We start from the raw sequence: 27,862 nt of genomic DNA, 5'->3' as shown, positions 1-27,862 counted from the left end.
AATTCCTTTCCCAACATCATTTGTTTGATTTTATGATGTGTGTGTTTGTCCAAGACTATACATCCAGTGTGCAGCAAGTGGAGCCAAGTATCTAACTCAGTTATCGGCAGAAAATAGGGAAAAAAGCAAATTCTCCAACCTTTTCTTTTGAATTTCCAGTCCTGTTTTTCAGGCACCACTAGCAAATACTATTTAACTATTAACATCTCTGAAGTTTCTCCCCAGATATGCTTCGCTTCACTTCCCTGCCCCAATAGAACATTGATCTCTAATTTGTTAACGCTCAGAGCTGCCAAAGAAAATGAAAACCTTTGTGCAAAGGACAAATCTATTCCAAGTTCTTACAGCTATTCAGCCAAGCATCTAATCTGCATGTAATTGTAGTAGAGTCTTTAATACAAATGTTCTCAGTCTTCGAGATGCACGTGTAAATGCACAACTATATTTACATCTCCTGCTGTTGACAAGATGCATCACCTCAAATGATTCTTATTTACAGCTTCTCAGTCTCATCCCTTTCACTGTTATATATCAAAAACTACATTCTCCCTAAGGTACCAATGGGTATTATTTTTCTACATTCTAAAGCAGACTTTCGCCCCCAAAAATCATATGAACATGCCAAACTGCCAAGTGTTCTCCTTGAGGCACGTAGGAATGGGTATTGCTGCTGAGGAGGTGATGCCCCAAAAATACTACATTAAGGAATTCTTTCCTCCCAGTGGCATCAGGTACAGACTGTAGCACTAGGAACAGCACATTCGTAAAGGATTGAAAATTCCCATTGTCGGTTGCCTTTATGGAATTAATTCTTAAATACAGATCCAATGGGCCACTTCTACATGACAAAAGCTGCACCACATGGAGCTACATCAGCTCACAAGCAAACGAGGATCAGGATGAGCCTTGGATGCTTGTCCATGGGTTACAAGGATACTCCTGTATTTTATTTCAACCTATATAGCTGTATATATCCATCTAGTAGCAAAAAATCTGTATTTTTGCTACAGTAGCATAAAGTCAACTTACCTTAAGTCTCCCATGACATTCACATGTGATTGCAGCTTGTCTGCTCCATGAATAACTCTTACAAAGTCCAGCGGTGTTGGAGACTCAAGGGGACACAACTAGAGCTTCCCCACAAAGCTGCTGCTGCAAAACTGTGACAGAGACATCTCCAAGTCCAAGGTAGCTCTCCTGGGGACTAAAGTCACCCGAATTTTAAGATCACATTGCTAATCCTCTGCGGTCATAGGAATGGTCTGGGAAAATGGCTTGAAACACCATCTGTTTCAAGCTCATTTTGGGCAGCTTTCAGAGGCAGACATATCCCATTAAAGTGGTCAAAGGAATAAGAGAAAAACGCTTCTTTGAATTATGGGTGATCATTATGGCTGGATCATCAAGGCTGTATTTGGAGGCCAGTTACATGTAGAGTTCCTTAAGGGTCCACACCACAGCCTTCCCTGTTGAACATCCTTCATCAGTGACCCGGAGCTGGAGTTCATGCCCACCACGTTTGAAGGTGACACCAAATTGGGGCACATGCCCTATGAGGAGAAGCCAAGGGAACCTCACTTGTTTAACCTGGAGGAGAGGAAGATCAGGGGGGGTCTTAATCTTCTCTTCGGGCTTAAAAGCTGCTGTTATTAAGATGGAAACAGGTTCTTTACTCATGTGCAATGGAAGAACAAGAGTCAATGGTTGCACATCAAAACAGATGTTCCAATAAATACAAGGAAAAATATTTCCCCCCAAGGATAAGTAAGCAGGAGGACAGGGATCCAAAGAGGCTGCGGTACCTCCAGTCTTGGAAGTTGTCCAAGATCCAACCGGACCAAGCTCTGAACAACCTCATTTGTCTCAGTGTTGATCCTGCTTTGAGCAGAAGGTTGGACCTCTCAAGGCTCCTTCCAATCCAAATAATTCTGTGAATATGTATGCTAACACTCAACAATATACCTGACATCAGAAAGAAAACCTATTTGGGCTTGTAGATGTGCAATGTGCTCTGCAGCTGGATGCAAAATTCATCTTGTGGCAGGAGCCCAACATAAAGAATCACAGATTAGCTACATCTTCTTTGAAATAAATGGAAAACTGCTGGGTTAAGCTTTGTTTATTAGATCTACCACTATCCCTGCTCAGCGAGATTCATTGCCTGAGGGCATAATGAGAGCAACATTACCATTTTTTGAAAAGCACAATGCTGCCACAAATAACAATTACCCACCAACCCTCAAGAGATCAAGTCCTTGAAAGAAATTCTAAAATACTCCGTCTCTCTCAAACCAGAAGCCCTGGAATTGGTGTCACAGAATCACAGAATGTCAGGGGTTGGAAGGGACCTGGAAAGCTCATCCAGTGCAATCCCCCTATGGAGCAGGAACACCCAGATGAGGTTACACAGGAAGGTGTCCAGGCGGGTTGGAATGTCTGCAGAGAAGGAGACTCCACAACCCCCCTGGGCAGCCTGGGCCAGGCTCTGCCACCCTCACCAGGAACAAGTTTCTTCTCAAGTTTAAGTGGAACCTCTTATGTTCCAGCTTAAACCCATTACCCCTTGTCCTACCATTGGTTGTCACCGAGAAGAGCCTGGCTCCATCCTCCTGACACTCACCCTTTATATATCTGTAAAAATTAAGGAGGTCACCCCTCAGTCTCCTCTTCTTCAAGCTAAAGAGCCCCAGCTCCCTCAGCCTTTCCTCACATGGGAGATGCTCCACTCCCTTTGTTGCCCTGCGCTGGACTCTCTGCAGCAGTTCCCTGTCCTGCTGGAACTGAGGGGCCACAACTGGACACAAGATTCCAGGTGTGGTCTCCCCAGGGCAGAGTAGAGGGGCAGGAGAACCTCTCTGACCTACTGACCACCCCCTTCTAACCCACCCCAGGTCCCATTGGCTTCCTGGCCACAAGGGCCCAGTGCTGGCTCATGGTCACCCTGCTGTCCCCCAGGCTTGTTCCTGGCCCTGTATCACAGCTGGAAAAAGTCTGGTCTTAGCTCTTCTGAACTGATACCAGGTTGTGGTAACTTTGTCAGTTACCTTTTCCAGCACAACCAGCTTCAATTCTACACTAAGACTCAAGAACAAGTTTGATCGATACAACCAAAGCCCCAATATCACAGAATTAAGGAGTTATAGTACCCAAGTAGGATAAGCTTATTATTCAGGATGACGTTAATATTTGCATTTGGTCAGACCAACAAACTTGTTCGGATACTGCTGGCACAAATACTCTAAATGTTGATACCTGGTTGTTAAATCACCATCTGGTGAAAGGACTTCAATAATATTGGGATCAGCAGGTCCCTAAAGAGGACAGGAACACAGAGACCATCCTGTCATGACATGAAGTTCATGATATATTGTCAAACTACGGACAAGGTATCAAGAGAGAAAGTCTTTGCATCGCAAAATATCAACTGACAGCTGATGCTGTACAAGAGCTGAACCAAACTGTAAAAAACTACGTACCAATAAAAGGTTTTGGTGATTATGAAGTGACTAAAGTACTTCAAGGAAGGTCTTTTGCAGCTGCTTTGAACATCATGTGCGAGCAGTGAGGAAATATCACAGTATCACAGTATGTTTGGGATTGGAAGGGACCTCAGAAGATCTTCTAGTCCAATCCCCCTGCTGGAGCAGGAACGCCCAGGTGAGGTCACGCAGGAACATGTCCAGGTGGGTTTTCAGTGTCTCCAGAGAAGGAGACTCCACAACCTCCCTGGGCAGCCTGGGCCAGTGCTCCATCACCCTCACTGAGAAGAAGTTTCTCCTCAAATTGAAGTGGAACCTCCAGTGTTCCAATTTGAACACATTACCCCTTGTCCTACCATTGGTTGTCACCAAGAAGAGCCTGGCTTCATCCTCATGACATTCACCATTTATATACTTGTAAACACTAATAAGGCCACTCCTCAGTCTCACAGTATCACAGTATGTTTGGGATTGGAAGGGACCTCAAAAGATCATCTAGTCCAATCCCCCTGCTGGAGCAGGAACGCCCAGGTGAGGTAGCACAGAAACATGTCCAGGCGGGTTGGAATGTCTGCAGAGAAGGAGACTCCACAACCTCCCTGGGCAGCCTGGGCCAGTGCTCCATCACCCTCATTGAGAAGAAGTTCCTTCCCAAATTTAAGTTGAACCTTTTGTGTTCCAGTTTATACCCATTGCCCCTTGTCCTATCATTGGTTGTCACCGAGAAGAGCCTGGCTCCATCCTCCTGACACTCACCCTTTACATACCTGTAAAGGTGAATGAGGTCACTCCTCAGTCTCCTCTTCTCCGAACTAAAGAGATCCAGTTCCCTCAGCCTTTCAGGACATGTATGACAAGAACGCCGAGGATATGAAACAACTGCTCGGTGAAAAATATATGTAGTTGTTTGGATGATTGATAAGTACTTATATCTAAGAAAACCACGTTTTATACTCAATGTGGACTGAGAGTAACGCTCATATTTAGTGAAGCAAGAAACGAAACAAGCTCCGACCATGTTTAAATCAAACTAACGTGAGAGTTTTTCAATGTTCTCAAACCAGCATGTCCCAGCAGAGCCATTCTGGTCAATGCAGCCTTTGGAAAGAAGTGCAGCCAGAATCAAAGGCAGGTGGCCTCACTCAACAACCAGCTCAATAAAAAACCCAGGACCTCGGAAAAAGAGAGCGATTAAGTGTCTCAGCACGCCACAGCGTCATCATTAGAACCAAACACGTTGCTTCAGAAGTTAAAAAAGCAGTTGTATTGCTCTTAAGTAATAAGGCAACATGCCACAAAATCCCTACAGCTGGATGATACGCTAGGTGAAATAATTCAAATGCAGTGCTAAAAAAAAATAATCATAATTTATAACTACATTTTGTGATGTCTAAAGATGATACGCACTGTTTAGTGGGCGTCTTTTTTGCTGCATTATTCGCAGGTTCTGTTTACTCCTACTATCCATTTCAATTCTCCCTCCTGCAGAGCTTGGTGCATCTTTCCAAGCCAGAGCTGTTGTTCTGCCTTCCAATCATCCCACAGGTATTGAGTATGTTCAGTCCTATATATGTATATTCTCCCCCTGTTATCTTTATTTTTCCTTTCCATTCCAAGCGATCAGTTGTTACACATAGTATCACAGTATGTTTGGGACTGGAAGGGACCTCGAAAGATCATCCAGTCCAATCCCCCTGCTGGAGCAGGAACGCCCAGGTGAGGTCGCACAGGAACATGTCCAGGTGGGTTTTGAACGTCTGCAGAGAAGGAGACTCCACAAACCCCCTGGGCAGCCTGTTCCAGTGTCTGCCACTCTCACTGAGAAGAAGTTTTTTCTCAAATTTAAGTGGAACCTCTTGTGTTCCAGCTTGATCCCATTACCCCTTGTCCTATCATTGTTTCCCACCAAGAAAATCCTGGCTCCATCCTCGTGGCACTCACCCTTTATATATTTACACCTGTATTTCTCCATCCATGCACAGCCTTTTGGATATTTATTCATTAGTCTGAACAGTTTTTTAGTTCCATCTCGAGAAGGTTCCAGGTTCTCATATAAGTTAGGGAATGACCTATTAGAGAGCAGCGTCAGGGAAAGGGACCTGGGGGTCCTGGGGACAGCAGGGTGACCATGAGCCAGCACTGGGCCCTTGTGGCCAGGAAGCCAATGGGACCTGGGGTGGGTTAGAAGGGGGTGGTCAGTAGGTCAGAGAGGTTCTCCTGCCCCTCTGCTCTGCCCTGGGGAGACCACACCTGGAATCTTGTGTCCAGTTGTGGCCCCTCAGTTCCAGCAGGACAGGGAACTGCTGCAGAGAGTCCAGCGCAGCCACCAAGATGCTGAAGGGAGTGGAGCATCTCCCGTGTGAGGAAAGGCTGAGGGAGCTGGGGCTCTGGAGCTGGACAAGAGGACACTGAGGGGGGACCTCATTCATGTTTACAGATATCTAAAGGGTGAGTGTCAGGAGGATGGAGCCAGGCTCTTCTCGGTGACAACCAGTGACAGGACAAGGAGTAATGGAACTGGAACAAAACTGGAACAAAAAAGGTTCCACTTAAATTTGAGAAGAAACTTCTTCCCGGTGAGCGTGTCAGAGCCTGGCCCAGGCTGCCCAGGGAGGTTGTGGAGTCTCCTTCTGTGCAGACATTCCAACTCGCCTGGACACCTTCCTGTGTAACCTCATCTGGGTGTTCCTGCTCCATGGGGGGATTGCACTGGATGAGCTTTCCAGGGCCCTTCCAACCCCTGACATTCTGTGTGATTCTGTGCCTGTGTTTTTTGCTTTTGAAACAGCATTTTTTAAAACACTTCTCTGAATTTTCTAACAAAAGGAAGCGCAACTCCCCATTATCCAATAATCCATCTCACCTATAGACAGCAATATATTGTTTTGTTTAATTGAAAGCCTACTGAAATACCATCACATGCTCAGCTGTAAGAGATTCTCAAGGCTTCTGTGTTCTGCATGTTATTTTAAACATATAATTAAAGAAAGTTTCAAATAATTAAGTGACAGCAGCAGCAGTAAATTCTTAAGATGGAAGAAGATCCTGAAAGCTGTTTGAAATGTGTAAGGAACACAGTCTGCTCTGTGTTCATTTCAAGGAGCATGTTACGCTGGCAATGAATTATTTGGTGGCGTTAAGTCAAAGAAATAATGTACCTGTTAACTGGGATTAAAGAGGACAAGATAGCACAGAGAGCAACACGTTATTCTATAAAAACACCAATTTGAACAGCTTCAACTACAGGAAATAATTATAATATATATTAATTTATCCAGGTGTCTTGGGTAAGGACAGACAGAGCACCTGAGCATCCGACCTGTGGAAAATGGGGCTCCTGGAGTCCTGATTAAAGGCTGCGGCTCTTGTTGTGTGCCAGAAGACCTTGTATTTTCTCCTTATGCTTTACTATATACTAAAAAAGATCATTCCAACGTGACCTGCTGAATACCAACCTTGCTCAACAAACCCAGCGGGAGGTGGGGATAAAGAACTGAAAATCTCTGTATTATTATTGTAATCATAAAAGCCACACATAACATCCAGCACCCAACTCCACTGCAAATCCCACCAAGCAGGGTTTGCTGAAAAATAATGCATGAGGTATCATTTGCTACCGTCTAGAACCATGTTTAAAATGTGCTTTTCTAACTCGTATGACACTAAACACCAATGCACATGCAACACCACGGCCACCTAATATGAAAAATAACCATTTGTCACCTTAAAAATGACTTCTGTTCAAAAACACAGCTACCATGAACACTTTAAAAGGCTGTAAGGCAAGTTAAACAAGTAAACAGTAACTTAAAATCACATCTACACATTCGCTGAATAAACTGGTTAATAGAGAAGATGGCTTATTTTAATTTGCTTACTCCTCAAGACAATCAATTGTGCAATATCTCTTTTGACAGAATTCACTCTCGAGATGATATTTTGATGATTATCTTGTTCTTCCCCTGCTTGGAAAAACTGAAGCAATGAAAAAAGGGCAGATTTTCCAAGGTACGAAGCAGAAACTGGATTTTCAAACATTTTCTGCTCAAACATTTGCTTGTTACTCAAAGACAAAATTGTCATTTATTCAAAGAACAGAGGCACTTTCTATAGCGTAGGTCAAAAAGCAACTATTTGCACATGGAGAAAGCAGTAATTATAGTTTAAATCATATTAACCACTATCAAGCAGGAATATGTTTCCACTTTTGAAATTGTAAACTAGTGAGGATTAACTATGGAAATCGGGAGCAGATTTGGCACAAACAAACATTTGAGCTGCCATGGAACAACATTATCCGCGATGCTTTTAAAAACACATATGGCATCAAGCACCAAAAAATATCCTGTATTATTTTCACAGTCTATTGGGAACAAGGAATAGCTTCTTTAGGCTTCATGTTTGATAAATATATAGACAAACAAGCAATAAATGGTGTTGCAGGGGAAAAAATTGCTTAACTAGATTATAGTGGTAGCAGATATGGAAAACACTGAAATGTTATGAAGACTTTTTAAAGAACTATAATTCTTTTCTGGGAATTAAGACATATGTTTGAACTTCTCTGCTATGGTTCATTTGAATTGGCTTCCTAATTACTGTGGTTTAGTCAGCATAAATACATATTCCTATGTGATTATGGCCCAACGGCAACACAAATAGTTAAACTGTGACACGGGGGAAAAATAGAACATAAAGATTTCCGAAGTGATTTCAAACACATGATTATCTTCCCATATTTCAAAGGGAAAGGCCTTTTGAGGCACAGAAATCTGCATGTGAATAGAAACGCAGCGAAAAGCCTCGGCTTTCAGGTAAAATGCTTTTCAGTCTCAAAAAGGCGTAAGATGGGGAAACTTTCAGTTCTGACACATTCACAGAAGAGTTGAACCAGCCCTGAATTATCATTTCCATCCCCTCTCGCAGCCACTGATGGTTCACGACCACTTGTGGGTGTTGACATCCCAATTAAAAACCAGAAAAGCAATGACGAGTCCCTCCTGCAGCTGAACTAATTCCATACGGAGCAAGTTACCAGATACAGAACCCATTAATAGCCAGGAAAACAATTAGAATAAAATATAAGAAATATTAGAAAATTGGAAATATTAGTGTAACAATGATACATGATTTTTCCAGGAAAGATGTCGCAAATCCACAAAGTCAATGCCGCTTATTTTGTCCCTTTAAAAGGAATGGGAGCCCTGGATTTTAAAGGAATGCGGGTAATGCCCAAGAGAAATTGGCTTCGCGCTATTGAAAGCAAAAACTTGGCTCAAGAGAAGCTGTCACTGGGCTTGTCATGAAGTTCATTATTCCAATTTTGTTCCCTTTTTCCCCCAGTTTTCTTCCTTCAACCCTCCTGGTCATGTTGAATCTGAGACCCTTCTGCCACCTTTAAAGCTGGTACTTCAGTTTCTGGGCAGTTTCACAGAATACAGAAGAGAGAAGTTTGAATTTCTGTATTCAGTTCGCAATATAGAATAATAACTTGAGTGAAACTTCCACTCCTACTGCAGCAACGCTGAGATCTGGGCCACAATTAATGTGATATAAAAGCTGTAGATCCATCTCACCCTGTGAGAGTCGGTCTGAAGATGGAACAGCATTTGCCTGAACATCGCCATTGGGAACTTAGACAACTGAGGCCCTGACAGCAAGAACCACGGACAATGACTTGGAGAGAGGCCCGAGGCCATTGTGTTGCACTGGTTTATCCGATATGGGGGGGCCGCAGCTCACAATGGATGCTGTGTGGACTTCAGCCAAAACAGCTCCTGCCTCTGGAAAGCTGTTGTTATGAGGGTCTCTTTGACCCAGGGACAAGAGCTGCCGTCCAGAAGATGTGTTCTCACCTGCAGCCTCAGTCACACGTGTCCCTCACCTGGTCCCCCAAACAATGGCCAACGAAAAGGAGCATGTCCAGAGCTCACCAGGGGTCCTGAGCTCACCCAATGGACCAGAGAAAGACCCCTGAATGCTGGACACGTAAGTGTTGGCAAAAGAAAGCGTGGATCTTTCGAGCCTGGGTTGCGAAATCAAGGCAGACTGGGCTGAAACAATGGGAGCAAGGGGGTGAAGAATCATACAAGGTGACTCCAGAATGGACATCATTGAAGATCTTCCCACCAGAGGATCCTGAACCACAACAGAGGACTGGCCGGACTGCACGGGACCGGAGACCAGAGGGAGCTTCTGGAACTGGATGGTGAGAAACGCAACCTCATTTCTCATCTTTACCTTTACTTTTCCCCGTTTCTTTCCCTTTTCTTTTTCTCTGTATCACGTGCCACTTTACAGGCAAATTAATAAAGTAACACTGCTTGACTGAATTATAACCCCTTGGCTTTTCAGTCGCCTTAATTTTGCGCTCTGAGATCAAGGTAAAAGAACCATCACGAGTCCATCATGGAATGGACTGTGACACACTCGCTGCAGTTGGCTTCAAGTGTGGTCGCATCCAAAGATCTTGTTTAACTCTTACCATGGCCAGACTCGCCCTGATGTTCACAATATCACAAAGATGCAAATGTTCCTGGTCTGGACTTGAGGTCTTAGACATGAAAATCACAATAAAAAGAGATTAAAAAGACAACATGCCTACACCAGGATATAACACAGAACACCAATTTCCTCAGGCACAGTGTGAAAAGAGTCCTTGATGCAAAACTCCCCCCAAAAATAGCGTCCTCTGTGCTTACCCTATAGAAACAAACAGGCGTTCAACCTGCTGCCCCTTTTCCCTATAGGCACGTATACACAAATGGTGAACCATCAAAACCTCCCATAGCAAAAAGCTGTATCCAAATCACAGCTTATTGTTCCACAAAGCTAAAAAAGCCTCAAAAACGCATCAGCTGCCAGATGCAAACGGCTCCATCTCCAGAATTCAGCGGCGATTGCGGTCCACACGGAGCCCTCACTCCCACCCAAGGCCAAGTTATTAAGAAATTGTTTGTCGACTTAGATTGGATTGATCATTCATTTCCCAAATTCCTTTTCCCATCATTTACTCATTATACGCCTCCTCCTGATGGAAGAAGACATTTATTAGCTCCTGCATTTATTGCGCTGGCAAATGGAAACATGGTGCAGCGTTTCCCGGGGATTCTCTCATTTATCTATCGGTTGCGGGACTGGAGTATTTTTAGGGGCAGAAAAGAATTAAAATATCACTCAGATTGACAGCAGTGAAAATTAAGCCGGTATGTGCTTGGGAAGGCTATTTCAGCCTTTAGGTTTACAAGACTGTTTCCAAAAAGAGAAAGAAGCAGAGCAACATTTCACATAAACATTATTGCTTTATAATGAGAAAAATTACCACCTACTGCTTAGGCAGATAAAGGATTGTTTTAAAGAGAAAGTGTGTTCAGAGGAGGTTTTAAAGCACATCACTGATACTTGTTTAAATGGGAAATACACTTGTGTGTTGGGTTTGTGTGCAAGGTTTTGGTAGCGGGGAAGCTACAGGGCTGGTTTCTGTCAGAACCTGCTAAAAGGTTCCCCCATGTCCCACAGAACCAATGTCAGTTGGCTCCGAGATGGACCCACCACTGGCCAAGGCCAAGTCTGGGATAACACAGTTACAATAGGGAAAAATATGTGAATATGTGAAGAATTTGTGAGAGAAACAGTCCTGCAGACACCAAGGACAGTGAAGGAGGTTCGGGAGGTGCTCCAGGCACCAGAGCAAAGGTGCCACTGCAGCCCATGGTGAAGAAGACCATGGTGAGGCCGGCTGTCCCCTGCAACCCATGGAGGTCCATGGTGGAGCAGATACCCACCTGCAGCCCATGAAGGTCCATGGAGGAACAGATATCCACTTGTAGCCCATGGAAGTTCACAGTGGAGCAGACAGCCATCTGCAGCCCATGGAGGTCCATGGCAGAGCAGATAGCCCCCTGCAGCTCATGGAATTCCATGGTGGAGCAAACCCATGGAGGTCCACAGTAGAGCTGATAGCCACCTGCAGCCCATGGAGGTCCATGGTGGAGCAGATAGCCCCCTGCAACTCAGGGAGGTCCATGGAGGAACAGATACCACCTGCAGCTCATGGAAGTCCACAGTGGAACAGACAGCCACCTGCAGCCCATGGAGGTCCATGGTGGAGCAAACCCATGCATGTCCACAGTGGAGCAGACCTACCTGCAGGCCATGGAGGTCCATGGTGGAGCAGACCCACCTGCAGTTCTTGAAGGTCAATGGTGGAGCAGATAGCCATCTGCAGCCCATGGAGGTCCATGGCAGAGCAGATAGCCCCCTGCAGCTCATGGAATTCCATGGTGGAGCAAACCCACTGAGGTCCACAGTGGAGCTGATAGCCACCTGCAGCCCATGGAGGTCCATGGTGGAGAGCAGATAGCCCCCTGCAACTCAGGGAGGTCCATGGAGGAACAGATACCACCTGCAGCTCATGGAAGTCCACAGTGGAACAGACAGCCACCTGCAGCCCATGGAGGTCCATGGTGGAGCAAACCCATGCATGTCCACAGTGGAGCAGACCTACCTGCAGCCCATGGAGGTCCATGGTGGAGCAGACCCACTTGCAGTTCATGAAGGTCAATGGTGGAGCAGATAGCCACCTGCAGCCCATGGAGGTCCATGGTGGAGCAGAAAGCCACCTGCAGCCCATGGAGGACCCCAAACTACAGCAGGGGGATGCCCAAATGAGGTTTTGACCCCATGGAGAGCCCATAGTGGAGCAAGCTCCTGGCAGGACCTGTGGCCCCACAGAGAGAAGCCCAGGCTGGAGCAGTTCATGAAGAACTGAAGACCATAGGAAGGACAGATGTTGGAGAAGTCCGTGGAGAACTGTGTTCCTTGGGAGGAACCCCAAGGTGGAAGAGGGGAGGAGCATGAGAAGGATGGAGACAACGCATGATGAACCAACCACAACCCCCATTCCTGTCCCCCTTTGCTGAGCAGAGGGAGGAGATCAGAAAATCAGAGTGAAGTTAAGCCTGGAAAAGAAGAAGAGGTGGGTGGGGAGAAGCTGGTTTTAAGATTTGGTTTTATTTCTCAATACCTTACTCTGATTTGATTGGTAATAAATTAACTTTTTTCCCCCCAAGTTGCATCTGTTTTGCCCATAATCATAACTACTAAGTCATCTCCTTGCCCTTATCTCACCCACAAGCATTTAATTGGATTTTCTCTCCCCCATCCAGCTGAAGAGGGACCAACAAAGCAGCCTTGGTGGGATCCGAATGACCAGTAAGGGTCAACCCACCACAACCAAAATTAGGCTCTTCTTGGTAGGAAATGCAATTGCACAAAGGACAGACAACAGAAAACAACTGATAACATGGACTGGTCTGTATTCCACTTTTTTACATTCAACACTCATCTTGCCCAAAGAGTAAAATTACTGGGCAAATAAAAGCTATGAACATATTAAAAAATAAATATATTTAAGGGAAAATATTTCTATCAGAGTCTCATGGAATTGAAAGAGATTGAAGGATTATTCCTGTGGAATTATTCCAGATATCATATAACCAGTAACAACGCTAAGAAGGTATCCTAAAAATTCAGTATTTTGCTTGTCAGGTGGTTCAATCTAGAGTTGCAGTGTTTTCTAAATGTGTTACCTCCACAAAGAACTCCAAGCGAACCATCTCACTGAGTGTTGCCTTAATATGGTGTTAACTCAGAATACTATTTGTTCCCAGACTTCAACTTCTGTGAAGGAAAGAGGGTGGGAGGGGAAAACAGACCTGGGTGAAATGAAAGCTGCTTATTCATTAACCACCCATATGTTAAAACATTTTGCCATACCCTATGAAATGCGATAAAAACTGCCTTTTCACATTCAAATAACGGCTTTCTTCAGCTTGTTCCATTTTGTCTCCTAAAAAGAATAATTCTCACAGAAACCCAGAATGTCAGGGGTTGGAAGGGACCTGGAAAGCTCATCCAGTACAATCCCCCCATGGAGCAGGAACACCCAGATGAGGTTACACAGGAAGGTGTCCAGGCGGGTTGGAATGTCTGCACAGAAGGAGACTCCACAACCCCCCTGGGCAGCCTGGGCCAGGCTCTGACACCCTCACCAGGAAGAAGTTTCTTCTCATATTTAAGTAGAACCTTTTGTGTTCCAGTTTGTACCCATTACCCCTTGTCCTACCATTGGTTGTCACTAGAAGAGCCTGGCTCCATCCTCCTGACACTCATCCTTTATATATTTATAGACATGAATGAGGTCCCCCCTCAGTGTCCTCTTGTCCAGCTCCAGAGCCCCAGCTCCCTCAGCCTTTCCTCACACGGGAGATGCTCCACTCCCTTCAGCATCTTTGTTGCCCTGCGCTGGACTCTCTGCAGCAGTTCCCTGTCCTGCTGGAACTGAGGGGCCACAACTGGACACAAGATTCCAGGTGTGGTCTCCCCAGGGCAGAGCAGAGGGGCAGGAGAACCTCTCTGACCTACTGACCACCCCCTTCTAACCCACCCCAGGTCCCATTGGCTTCCTGGCCACAAGGGCCCAGTGCTGGCTCATGGTCACCCTGCTGTCCCCAGGACCCCCAGGTCCCTTTCCCCTACACTGCTCTCTAATAGGTCATTCCCCAACTTATACTGGAACCTGGGGTTGTTCCTACCCAGATTCAAGACTCTACACTTATCAAAGAAATAGTCTTCACAAAGCTCCTTGAGAGCTGGAGAAACACAAAGCATTAAATAGCCAATTCCTGAAAAATATAATTCTCCTGTTCCTTGGATCAGTAAATCCCTTATTAACTACCAAAATCTCAATGAGTTTGAATTTCAGAGGTTTTGAGCATCCTTATTTCCAATCAAAGTTTGAGGGCATCTCTGTGTAATACAAACAGTGCAACCCCCAAAAACCACTGCCCCCCTACCTGAGGAAATGTCAGCGCTGGAATTCTGTAGGAAACCGTATTGTAGGCTAAAAAAGACACTTCAGGATGAGTCTAAATCGGCATTTTAGGCCAAAAAACAGAATAAAATATAGCAGGATGAGTGGAGGGAAAATAGAGTCGGCTCTGGTCAGTGATGCAAGGAAAATATTGTAAACCAGAAGCTACTGCAGAAAACAAGATATAAGAATGACAATGCATTAGAGGGATGTACTATTGGAGATAAAATAGAGGATAAAACCCACATAAATGCATTACAAAAAGCAGAGAGTATTTGAAAAGCCAGGAGAAATTGCATAGATACCTCCCCGCTGCTGTAAAGTTATGAGTTTGCATCGAATTTACCATTATCCCTTGGTCTTCTGCGAATTCTTCCACGGACTTACTCACCTATAGCCCCAAACTTAAACTACCAAAAATCAAAACCATCCATGTATTTGAATGTATTCAGTAAGAAAACAAAAAGATTGCAAACAACCTGTACAAAGCTACAGGTTACATGTTAAAAGTTGAAGTGTCTGACTGCACAGCGGAAAAACCAGAATATTCCTTATTGCATTGTCTCCATTTATATGAAAGACACACATATAGAATGGAAAAATAATCTATAAACAAACATTTAGAGAAACATCAATACAGCGTAGAACAACTCCTTATTTTGTTATTAAGCGGCATTTCAGCATCGCTATTGATCGGATGTGTGATAGTGAGAGATGAGACTGAAACAGGTGGTTTTTAATAGGAAAAATGTCGCAGAAAAGCCACGTGCTTTTGGTGGGTTTATGAAGAAAAATATATGGGTGAGACGTGCAGTGAATAACTCTCAGGTCAGAAAACAGTAAATAAATTATAATGAGCAGAAAAAATATAAAATAGAGGTTTAAAGACAATTGTTCAGAATAACGATGGTGGCTTAGCGAGATACGGAGGTGGTGCATTAACGCAACGTGCCAATCTGAAGGCTCCGTCTTTGTCAATCAGGTTGAGGTTTCAGATATTATAATTGGGAGCAAGTTTCCTAATCTCAACCTGCCAGGCAACAAAAGCTCCATCCCCAAAATATAATGGGATTTGAAGAGAGAAATTTTCTAATATTGGCAACATGAAGCAAGATCACAGGTTGAGTTGACAGCTTTATTATGCTAAACTGACACAAACATTACGCTCCGGTCAGTACTAAGAAAGGTGGTTTTCGTGAACGGTCTGGAAATACAAAGCACTGGGAAACTCTGATGAACTCCGACTTTTATCTCGTTGGTGCAGCGTGTGAGCTCAGACACAGAAAAGTCTCCTGGCCCGAGAACAAAATGAGAAATTAATATATCTTGATTTTATACTCAGGTCTCGTGCTGCAACAATTTGGGGAAAACTCTAAGAACCTGCTGTTGCAGCCCCAAGTCCATTTCAAAACGAAAAGGTATCAATAACTTCACAGAAATAACACAATTCGCTAATAATTTGATATATAATATATTATGGCTTCCATTTGACAGATTCTATTTTATTGCTTCTACTTGAAAAGTGTTAGAAAAATAGGGTTATGTATTGATATAAGGCTGTATATATACATATATATATAAGGGTAGGAGGATATATATACAGACACGTATTTGGAATGGGGAAGGAGAGAAATATAGTCAGACAGATAACACGCTGAGAAAGTCTCATAAATACAGAAGGGGGATGGAACTGTTTGCTTTCAAACTATTGATTTTAGAAACTGTTGGGTAGAATTCAAAATTATGGTTAAGTAATACAACATAGGCATAGCCACTTAATTAAAATTTGTAGAGAATGAAGGTCTACAAACTGCTTTTCAGTCTTTTCTCAAGTACAGGAGTCTGGTTCAGTCCAAGACAAAGGTATTATTGAAAGCAGCAGGTTAAACAGCCAAAAACATACCCAAGTATTCTTAGTTGTAGCACATTTACTAAATGTACCTCTCCAGACAGGACTACAAAATATCTCCATACACACGAACTGGAGGAACTCTGAAAGTTGGCCATATAAATCAAAGCTGCTACTGAAAGTTAGTAGCGTCGTCAACCAAAACCCAACAGCGTCGTCAACCAAAACCCAACAGCGTCGTCAACCAAAACCCAACAGCGTCGTCAACCAAAACCCAACAGCGTCGTCAACCAAAACCCAACAGCGTCGTCAACCAAAACCCAACAGCGTCGTCAACCAAAACCCAACAGCGTCGTCAACCAAAACCCAACAGCGTCGTCAACCAAAACCCAACAGCGTCGTCAACCAAAACCCAACAGCGTCGTCAACCAAAACCTTTCTTTATTTTGCTGGATCCAGCTTGAAACCTTAAACCTCTGTACCTACATCACTGCTATTTGAGTCTGAAAACCAGGAGAGAATGAAGTACAAATGCGTGGAGAATAAACATTTGCTCTAGTGAATAGAAACTTCTAAACACAAGATCATCCTCTGGTTGTGAAATTCTTGCTGATATAGTCATGCAAAAGCGAAGAACGTAAACAGACTGGTAAAATAAATAGAAGCAAAAACGTTTGAACTGCTAAAATACATTGTAGGGAATAAAATTGTTTGTGGTTATTCTATTGCCTTATAACAGTCCCCCCTCTGTTATCTGCATCTCGCAAACTGCGGTTTACAATAAACCCCAGCAAACAGGTTGTGATTATTTAGTTGTTGAGATGTAAAAAGGTAAACAAGGCTCTGAAGCATCTGAACAAACGTGGAACTCGCTTTGTTTGCATCTCAGCACTTATGTTCATTATAAACACCTACAAAAAGCCAATACTTGGCTGTGAAGCTGAACTGTAAATCATCTTCCCTGAGCGCTGGGGCTATCACTGCAAAGCATGTCGGTCCATTCTAAGCCTTGAATAGGAAAAAAAAGGAAGAGATCATTAAATTATAATTTCCCCACACAATTGGTATAAGCATTTCCTACCAACAGGATTAGTGGGAACGCAAGATCCCAGAATAAAGCCGCTCAGTACTGAGGATGGCAGTTTAGCGTCTAGTAAATTTGATTTCTCTGAAAATCCTGACACATCATAATAGCAAAATCCTATTTACCGTAGCGAGCAGGATGGATAATACTATTTAACACCTGGTATAGTGTGAGCCATCAGCTCGCAGCTTTGTGCTCATCTTACCTTAAGGTTAATGCTCCTTGACAGCCTACATGGTAAGTAGAATCCCCAAATTAAGTGGCGAACCTACGATTTGCAAATCCTGCCTCGGAGTTTAAGCCGAGGAAAAAATGGCTGCAGATAAGAGGATCACATTTCCAGAACTTAGGTCTATATTCTCAGGCTCCGATGCACAAAGGCCACTCAAGTCAGCAAGGACACGCACAGAAATGACAGAATAGGCAAGAAAAACTATTGGGGCAGCAACTTGTTGGCCGCTAAATCTGTAGCGTATGTAACATAAAGCTGAAACCTCTAAACGCTAACAGAATAATTGTATTAACCTTACTCCATAGGCATATCACTCAACACTTAAAGGATTTCTAAGAAACTCGCATAGAAACGGCGCTCAAGTGAGAAACATCCTGATTAATATTGGGATACATATCTTGCTCATTCACACTGATAAACTAAGTAGTTGTGTCATACAGAAGCGTATTAAAATTAATTTCCTTCTGCTCCCATGACTAGAGGCACGATTCTTGTAATGATGCGTTAATAGCATTATGAAGCAGCGTAACGTGAAAATAGTTGGGTTTGCTGAAGAAAATTTGAACTGGGGGGATTTGCATCGTTCTCAAAGGGACATAATCAGGGAGAGACACATCTCGTGTCTGCGTGATGCCAAAACCTCGAGCAGAAGCAAGAGAGGATCCAATCACGTTTCCTACACAGTGCCCAATGGGGCAGAGTCCAGTTGAGGCCTGGATCCAGTGCAGTGCCTCGGGGGGCAGTGCTGGAGCCGGTATTATTCAATATAGTCATCAATTATTTGGATGAGGGAATAAAGTGACTGTCAGCAAGTTTGCTGATGACACCAAGCTGGGAGGAGTGGCTGACATGCCAGAAGGCTGTGCTGCCATCAGAGACCTGGACAGGATGGAGAGTTGGGCTGGGAAAATTTAATGAAATAGAACAAGGGCAAGTGTAGAGTGTTGAATCTGGGCAGGAACAACCCCAGGTTCCAGTGTAAGTTGGGGAATGACCTATTAGAGAGCAGCGTAGGGGAAAGGGACCTGCGGGTCCTGGGGACAGCAGGGTGACCATGAGCCAGCACTGGGCCCTTGTGGCCAGGAAGCCAATGGGACCTGGGGTGGGTTAGAAGGGGGTGGTCAGTAGGTCAGAGAGGTTCTCCTGCCCCTCTGCTCTGCCCTGGGGAGACCACACCTGGAATCTTGTGTCCAGTTGTGGCCCCTCAGTTCCAGTAGGACAGGGAACTGCTGCAGAGAGTCCAGCGCAGGGCAACAAAGATGCTGAAGGGAGTGGAGCATCTCCCGTGTGAGGAAAGGCTGAGGGAGCTGGGGCTCTGGAGCTGGACAAGAGGACACTGAGGAGAGATCTTATTAATGTTTACAAATATGTAAAGGCTGAGTGTCAGGAGGATGGAGCCAGGCTCTTCTGGGTGACAACCAGTGATGGGACAAGGGGTAATGGGTTCAAACTGTAATGCAAGAGGTTCCACTTCAATATGAGAAGAAACTTGTTGGGGGTGAGGGTGGCAGAGCCTGGCCCAGGCTGCCCAGGGAGGTTGTGGAGTCTCCTTCTGTGCAGACATTCCAACCCGCCTGGACACCTTCCTGTGTAACCTCATCTGGGTGTTCCTGCTCCATGAGGGGATTGCACTGGATGAGCTTTCCAGGGCCCTTCCAACCCCTGACATTCTGGGGTTCTGTGAAAAGATTCTGAAGCTAAAGCAACTGAGTGAAGAAATCACAGGGAGTCTCCTCCTCTTCAGACAAAATTAATATAACTGTTGATGTTGGCTGGAACCTACAGATCACAGTGACATTAGAGATGTGAAGATGGTTACGGAGCCTGGGTTGGAATTAACAGTGAAAGCAGTGATGCAACGAAAGGGTGATGGATGTGGAGGAGCTGAACAGAGCGATGATGGATACAAGAGGACAGAACCGTATGAGATGGTGTCAGAGAAAGAGGCCACAGGATTGTTCTTCCAGCTGCTCAATCTGTCAGTTTTCCCTTCTCTCGCTCTGCTATTTTAAAAGAAGAAAACCAAGTGGTTTAAAATACCATCAATGTCACCTTATTACAGTAAATTAAGACAACATAGGGTACACGTATGTCAATGATTTGAATACTGGGTTTTTTGCTGTAGTCAAGAAGGACCATTAGCCTGTCAGCAGACTATGAAAAACACCAATAAATTCCTCTCAAAGTGCAAACTCTTAAATAACAGCTTTACATCCCAGTGAGATATACAGTATGAGAAGGTTATTCTTTAACTCCTTTGTTAAACTATCTCATTTGGCTTTGCTGCTGTGGAGCATGTAATAACTCATCGCTCATGTGCCATCTTTGACCTAGAAACACTGGCAGCTGTTTGGGGAATCGCTGGGATTTTGGAAAGTATCAAAAGGTTTTTAGCACATAAACCAAATTTATGAAGAGATATTGCCCTGGAGAATAGAATTGTTTATGGTTTAGTATCACAGCTGTCACTGGTGCACAGTTAGTTTGTCCCGTATTAATCCTCTGAAAAGGTTGAGCATCTTCACTCAGTCACTGAAATATTTTATAATTGACAGACTTCATCTGGCACTGAATATGTAGAGTAATTTTCTCCATAAGGAGCACACTGCGCCGACACTAATCTGTTCTGTTGTCATCTCCCTTTATTATCAATGTCTCCATTGTTTTTCCAGCAGCACTGAAGAACACAAATACGAAGCTTCTAATTGAAAACGCGAAGTAATCAAAAAGCCAATTAATCATACAGATGAGCTCTGACACTCCATGATGCAACAGACAGAAATACCACATATGCATAACTTAAGTATTTTTCAAGTGTGCTTATTTGATGTACGAATGATCTGAGAAGGTAATTAGCATTCTTTGTCACAGGTGACAGACTCGTATTGCACATTTCTTCATACTGACATAACTTCTCTGAGCTCCACTTGCTTCACATCCCCCTTTTCTGATATTTTTCTCTGCTGAACAGCCCATACTCTTGACTTCGTGTACCTCTGAAATCAGGACAAGCTTAGGAACAAACAAGCAGCTTATTATTGTGCTCTGTAATTTCCAAAACATTAAGCCTGTCCAGACCTTCCCTTTTTACGTAAAGCTCTATTTCCAGCCTCAAAAATGGCCAATGCAGAATCTCACAAATGACCTTAATAACGGCAAAGCTGGGATAGCAGGAAACGCGACCCCTCTGCTTCTGCAGCTTTGCACTCTGTAATCGTCACATCTCTGACAAAGTTCAATGCCAGATGTGAGCACAGAGTTCATCTCCTTTCAGAGCTCCGACGACTCTATTTTGTGTGGAAAAGATACGCACGTGTACTTGGAAAACAACCTGGATGCCGCCCTGGCAAAGCAAAGGATCCTTAGCTTACAAATAATAAGTCAGAATGAAAACACAAGCCTTAATATCACAAGAGCTCCACTCTGAAGACAGAGCAAACATCGTCCATGGCACAGGACACTCAATTCACAACTGCAGTCCTGGAGATTTCTAAGCCAAAGAAGAGATAGCAAGAGATGGTAACAAACACCTATTTCCCATCACTCAGGGCATAACACTTTAGTACTCTAATGTACTTGCTTATAGTTCATTTGTACACAAGAATTATAACTCCACATGCCTATTAAAGCATGATTCCACGTTGGAAGTCTTCAATGAACAGTAGTAAGTGAGCGTGTTGTATCAGCAGCCTAACGTAACATTAACTAAGAAGAACAACTTATTTGTTGCTGTGGCCGATGTGCTCGACGCCCCGACCAAACCAGCAGCAGTTTGGTCAAGGTCTCAGAGGAGGGAAAGGGTTGAGCTGCAGCCAGGCCAAGAACCCCTTCCAGGAGACATGCGGGGAAGGAGAAGAGCAGCTGGGAGGAGAGGTGGCACTGGGAGCTGTGTTGCCATCCAGAGACCTGGACAGGCTGGAGAGCCTGTAAGGCTCTTCATTAACAATTTAGACGAGGGAATAGAGTGCACTATCAGCAAGTTTGCTGATGACACTAAGTTGGGAGGAGTGGCTGACACGCCAGAGGCTGTGCTGCCATCAGAGACCTGGACAGGCTGGAGAGTTGGGTGGGGAATAACCTAATGAAATTTAACAAGGGAAAGTGTAGAGTCCTGTATCTGGGCAGGAACAACCCCAGGTTCCAGTGTAAGTTGGGGAATTACATATTAGAGAGCAGTGTAGCGGAAAGGGACCTGGGGTCCTGGTGGACAACAAGATGACCATGAGCCAGCACTGGGCCCTTGTGGCCAGGAAGGCCAATGGCATCCTGGGGTGTATTAGAAGGGGGGTGGTCAGTAGATCGAGAGAGGTTCTCCTGCCCCTCTGCTCTGTCCTGGGGAGACCACACCTGGAATCTTGTGTCCAGTTCTGGGCCAATTCAGTTCCAGCAGGACAGGGAACTGCGGGAGAGAGTCCAGCGTAGGGCAACAAAGATGATTAAGGGAGTGGAGCATCTCCCTTATGAGGAAAGGCTGAGGGAGCTGGGGCTCTGGAGCTGGACAAGAGGACACTGAGGGTCACCTCATTAACATTTATAAATATATAAAGTGTGAGTGTCACTAAGATAAGGTCTATTTTGAACTTTGCTGGGATAAAAAAAATATAAATGACTGGGAAAAAGAACCGTCCAAGGCTAACGCAGAGACATTACAGACACTGGCAAAACGGGGCCCGTTTTGCACTTGGCTAAGAAGAAAGGATTCATTCAGACAAAACAGCATCTGCAAGGCTATGGACCATAACCAATATCTACAGCTGAAAACAAAGGCCCACGTGGAATCAGTGAAAAAGACCCAATGAGAAGCAAGAAGACCTCAACGTGAAATATCACTATCGGACGGAATCATGGTGTGAATGGCCTGCAAAGATACAAAAGTTTGCAGTTTTCTATGTGCAGGTTCCCAGCTTGAACCGGCCCTTCTGCTATTCTACTCCGTTAAATCTGCCTTTCCTAAGAATTTTGCCTCCTGAGAGTCTGCTTTGTGGATTTGTGCTCTAACATTATTTGCAAACAGGAAAGGTATTCTGTGAGGATTGTGTTGTGGGTTTTTTGTGAAGGATCTTAATTTTTAAGTGTTTAAATAATGCAGCATTACCATCATTAAACTAATTTACACTCATCCTTTCAAACTATTTTTCATTGCCAAAAACATGGCTTCATTAACATCCTCTTCAAAAAGGGAGGACAAAACACTGAGACAGTATCTGATATGCCCTCTATTTAAAATATTCATTAAGACCAATTATATACACTGATAATTCATGCAACATGCTCTTCTTCCTAATCCATAAAAACAAGGGGTTTTCTTCTCTCCTGCTACGTTGCATAAATGAATATGTAACTTGTTAATATCATTTTCCAAGCTAACTAAAGAAATATCCAAATTAATCAACAACGGGCAGGCTCAGGAAGAAGGCAGAGGGGGACTGAAGGTTACAACCAACCTGGGATCTAGAAAATGATGACAGCGGTAATTATTTGAAATTAACATCCTATAAAATAATAACCTGTAAAGACTAAGGCTGTTCACAGCAATATGTTAAAACATCGTGAGCACGTCACACGGCTCACCAAGCTGTTCTGTGCGTTTAGTTTCAAGCCGACTGCGACAAAAAGACACATAAGTGCTTTCTGAACACGGCACAAACAACTTGCGATTAACATTCAACCCCCCACATATTGGTGGCTTTTGGAGGAAACACCAACTCCACCCAACAAAAGCAGGAATTCTGTATATATATGTGAGAGTCAGTCTGAAGATGGAGCAGTATTTGCCTGAACATCACCATGAAGGACTCAGAGAACTGAAGCCGAGACCAAAAGAACCCATGGACAATGACTTGGAGAGAGGCCTGAGGCCATTGTGTTGCACTGGTTTATCCGATATGGGGGGGCTGCTGCTCACAATGGCTGTTGCATGGACTTCAGCCAAACCAGCCCCCGCCTCCTGAAAGCTGTTGTTATGAGGGTCTCTTCGACTCAGGGACAAGAGCTGCCATCCAGAAGATGTGTTCTCACCTGCAGCATCAGTTACACATGTCCCCCACATGCTCCCCCAAACAATGGCCAACAAAAAGGAGCATGTCCAGAAGTTCACCAAGGGGCCTGAGCTCACCCAATGGACCAGAGAAAGACCCCTGAATGCTGGACACGTAAGCGCTGGCAAAAGAAAGCGAGGATCTTTTGAGCCTGCGCAGTACGAGCCCGGGTTGTGAGACTGGCCTGAAACAATAGGAGCAAGGGAGGGTGAAGAAGCATACAAGGTGACTCCAGAATGGACACCATTGAAGATCTTCCCGCCAGAGGATCCCAAACCACGATGGGGGATCGGCCAGACTCCACGGGACCGGAGACCAGAGGGAGCTTCTGGAACTGGATGGTGATAAACACAACCTGATTTCTCATCTTCACCCTTACTTTTCCCTATTTCTTTCCCCTTTTTCTCACTCTGTCTCTCTATCGCATGCTGCTTTAAGGGCAAATTAACAAAATAACACTGCTTGATTGAATTATAACCCCTTGGCTTTTTGGTCAGCTTAATTTTGCGCTCTGAGATCAAGGGAAAAGAACCATCACAAGTCCATCGCCGAACAGACCATGACAATATACTATAAGTATTCAGTATATATCTGCACACTTCACATACAATTTGAAGGATAAAATGGTGATACTTATTCGCTTACACTGACTATGTCAGTGCTGGTATAAAAGTGACCTCACTGGGATTATTTCTCTGTATGTAATTACGATGACATGAAATCGCGTTGCAAACGTGAGTACTTAGTTAAACCCTCCATCTTGTCAACGTTAAGCCAGAAGATACAGCAGTTAATACCAAAACCGCACCCCTGTGGTCAGAGTTTTTATCTTTATATCTTTGGAAAAGTCATCTTGTTGAACAGTAAAACATAACCAGAAAGTCAGGAGCAAAAGGGAACAGTGAACTCTTATTAATAGGGAAAAACAGGCTCACCCTTTCCTCCAGCCGAGCCAGCTGCTCTTTGTAATAGGCGTCGTGCTTCTTCAGTTCTCGGTCCTTCTCCTCCAGCTGCTTGGCCTAAAAAAAGATATGGAAAAAGAAAACTGGATCAAGAGTGAGCCCGATAAACATCCCCTATAAATCGCACCCGATTGAGAACTGCGGTCTATTAGTTTTTGCCAAACGAAGCATTAATAAGACGGTGATTGCGGTATTGAAAAAAGAGATTGTCTATTGTATGGGGTTTGCTCCTCAACAGCTGGGCCGTTTGTCCAAATGTATTTGGAAACACCGGGAAGACAGAACCAAGCGAATCTTGCTGAGATTATTATATTTTTTAATTAACTTTGCAAACTTTGAACTTAAGGAAACTTTCTCAAGCTACCGAGTACACACATAGCCTGAATATTTAACTTTACTTCTTAATCAAGTGGATGTTTTGATATGAAAAGAGCTGAACTTGCATCCACATATTTGTAGGCAGAGGTATAAGGAACTTTTTTAAAGTAGCTTTTGTTTCCCTCAAAAAAACCCTTTTCAGGAATGTATTCAGCGTGTGCTTAATCCTATTAAGCAAATGATAAGGAAAAACCCAAAGCTTATATATTTGCAAAAGCAAACCTAAAAAGTACATCTAAACCCGCTGTTTAATCAGTAATTATTCTCCTAGAAACTCCTAAATTGGTTGTGGTGTCCAACTAAGCCAAAACCCTTCCCTGCAGGATCCCTCCCATGGCCAATAATGCAAAAGATATAGAAAAGGTTTGAATATCTACCTTTCCAATACTACTATGACTTGAGTATTCATCTAAGAGATGCTGCTTCCAGCTCTACTGAGCAAGCTGATATTATTTTGGCCTTTCATCTGTAATACGTTCCAATACGTAGTATTAAGGGGACTCAAAGAATTCTAAAACGCATTAAGAGCACACAAAACACATACAAAGCTACAAGTCCTCCAAAAGAAATATCAGACAAGTGATTTTTAACAAGCTGCGGAGGATTTAATGCCTGAGTAATCAGCGCAGATTCATTCCAGGCTCATAATCTTTTAATAATAAAACATCTTTAGTGACTAATAATTAACTACCAGCGGTCATTACCACAATTGCCCACTCAACATCATTAACCTCTAAGGTGTTGTATTCACCCAGGTAGTGATGCTACAAAGCCAACAGCAAAAAGTCCTATTCTACAGGACCACAGAAAATGATAAACTCTTGTACTCTAACAGGTCATGCTCACAGATGTAAGAAAACTTACTTTATACATTGTGCGATATTTGTTCTATAGATATAGAACTTAATTCTCTTGGTCAAGATTTGCACTTTTTTGCAGACAGATGAAGAATAAAATAACTTGGGCGTTTTGGTTGTTTCTTACTTAATTACTTACCTTTTTCTCTATATCCTGAAGCATGTAAAATGAAAACCAAAGTCGAATTAATGATATAATATCAAATCGAAAGAATGCAGAAGAGTGTACACGTGTCAAGCAGAAAACTGCTTTGCAGTGATTTGGTTTGGGTTTTGGTGGGTGTCCTGGTGTTGTTAAAGAACAAGTTTCTCTTTTAGTGAATTTGCCTGTCAGCTAAAGCTTCATATTCGCTGCATTTTCCTGGAGAACCAGATACATGTTTTGGTAAACACAGCAATGGAATGCAAACTTATTGATAAGCACGGATGGACATCTCGCAAGAGGAGCAACGAGAAACAGGTGACCAAGAAACTGACCAACTGTGTATAACATCCCATTCACATGATACTTCATATAAAAGTGGGAGATCATGAGGATCTCGTCCCTTTTCGCTATGGCTGACATAAGGAGAGGACCTTGCTAGTCGTCCCTGCGAACTGAGGCCAGTGACAGACTGAATCCAGCTCCGGTTGGCTGCAGAGTCCAGTCCAGGACTTTGGGTGCCGGCTCTGCAGTTGCTGAGACTTTCAAGATTGGTTTGGTATATTTTGTATTATTTTCTCTATTTTTATTAGTAGCATTAGTAAAACATTTTTATTTCTTCCAGCTCTCTTCTCTGTGTCCTTCTTTCCCCCCTGATCACCTGTGCTGAGTTGGAAGTGGGGAGAGGGAGGAGCAAAGGGGAGAAGCCAGAGGAGCAGAGGAGGTTAACAATACATCTTCCAGGGTTTTATTGTCACCCCGCAATCTAAACCCTCGACAGTGGGTTTTTTGCTTTTTGTTTTGAGTTTGGTTTTTTTTGTTATTTTTCAATGAAACTTCACCAAAATTTCCCTGTTCTCCCAAAAGTCCACAGCCAAACTTGAATTCCAGTTGGACAAAACAATCCTCACCCAACCATCTCATCTCCAGTATAATGTCATGGAGCAGATGATACAGCCCTGCCCACCACCACTGAAATCAGCCTTTATTTACTACGTAAAAACTAATTATAGGTTTTTCCAAAGCTGATTACACTAAATATCCTATGGCCTAACTAGTGTGCTTCATATTGATCATAGGTTTGCTTTTTCCAGATAATCTCTGTATCACCTCTTGCTGCTGTTCCACAAACAGCTGAAAATCCCCCGCAGGTTCTGCCTCCCCAAATCATCATCTTCCAAATACCCCAAACAATATTCCAATGTATTATCATAGTTACACACAAACACTTTCTGTATAACCACCTCAGGATCTGGGAAATATCTGCAAACTCAAGAACATTCCATTTGTGTGAGTTAAATAGGCCAGTGACAAAGAAAATGTAAAATTAATGTTCCATAATGCTCGGGAGAATTCGGTCAAGTTTTAGTTCTTAGAACATTCTGTGACTCTGTGTAATTCAACAGTATTTCACACCATTTTACCCATGAGCTGGAACATACAGCAACACTGATTTTGAAATGCCAATAAGATAGAATAGGTGCTCATTGACAGGAAGCTCAACATGAGCCACCAGTGTGCCCAGGTGGCCAAGAAGGCCAATGGTGTCCTGTCCTGTATCCAAACTAGTGCGGTCAGCAGGCCAAGGGCAGTGATCCTCCCCCTGTGCTCTGCATTGGGGAGGCCACATCTGGAGTGTTGTGTTCAGTTCTGGGCCCCTCAGCTCAGGAAACAGATTGAAGTGCTGGAGCGGGTCCAGAGAAGAGCAACAAGACTGGGGAAGGGACTTGAGCACAAGCCCTATGGGGAGAGGCTGAGGGAGCTCTAAAGACCAAAGTACCTGCTTCAATAACAAATGAAACCTTTTGACACCATTGGGAAGCTGACTGAGATTAGTACAAGTAAATGATCAGAATCAAGTGTCTGTGTGTGCCGGAACAGTCGCTGTGGTGAGTCACCTAATTACAGAGAAGAGCAACAGGACTGGGGAAGGGACTTGAACACAAGCCCTATGGGGAGAGGCTGAGG

At 43.8% G+C, this 27,862-nt stretch overlaps 1 protein-coding gene across 2 annotated transcripts in view; it reads right to left on the bottom strand.

Moving 5' to 3' along the window:
• CHCHD3 (coiled-coil-helix-coiled-coil-helix domain containing 3) overlaps positions 1 to 27,862 on the bottom strand; it is a 157,955-nt gene that overhangs the window by 40,977 nt on the left and 89,116 nt on the right. For both annotated transcript variants that reach the window (XM_080361986.1, XM_080361987.1), the window contains exon 5: positions 24,491 to 24,574. In XM_080361986.1, coding sequence (XP_080218112.1) covers positions 24,491 to 24,574 — 84 coding nt within the window. The remainder of the gene's footprint in view (positions 1 to 24,490; positions 24,575 to 27,862) is intronic.

Source organism: Nesoenas mayeri (assembly GCF_963082525.1).
Source record: "Nesoenas mayeri genome assembly, chromosome: 1".
NCBI classification, from domain to species: Eukaryota; Metazoa; Chordata; class Aves; order Columbiformes; family Columbidae; genus Nesoenas; species Nesoenas mayeri.
The sequence above is the reverse complement of the archived record's forward strand: the minus strand, read 5'-3'. Positions and strand labels throughout refer to the sequence as shown.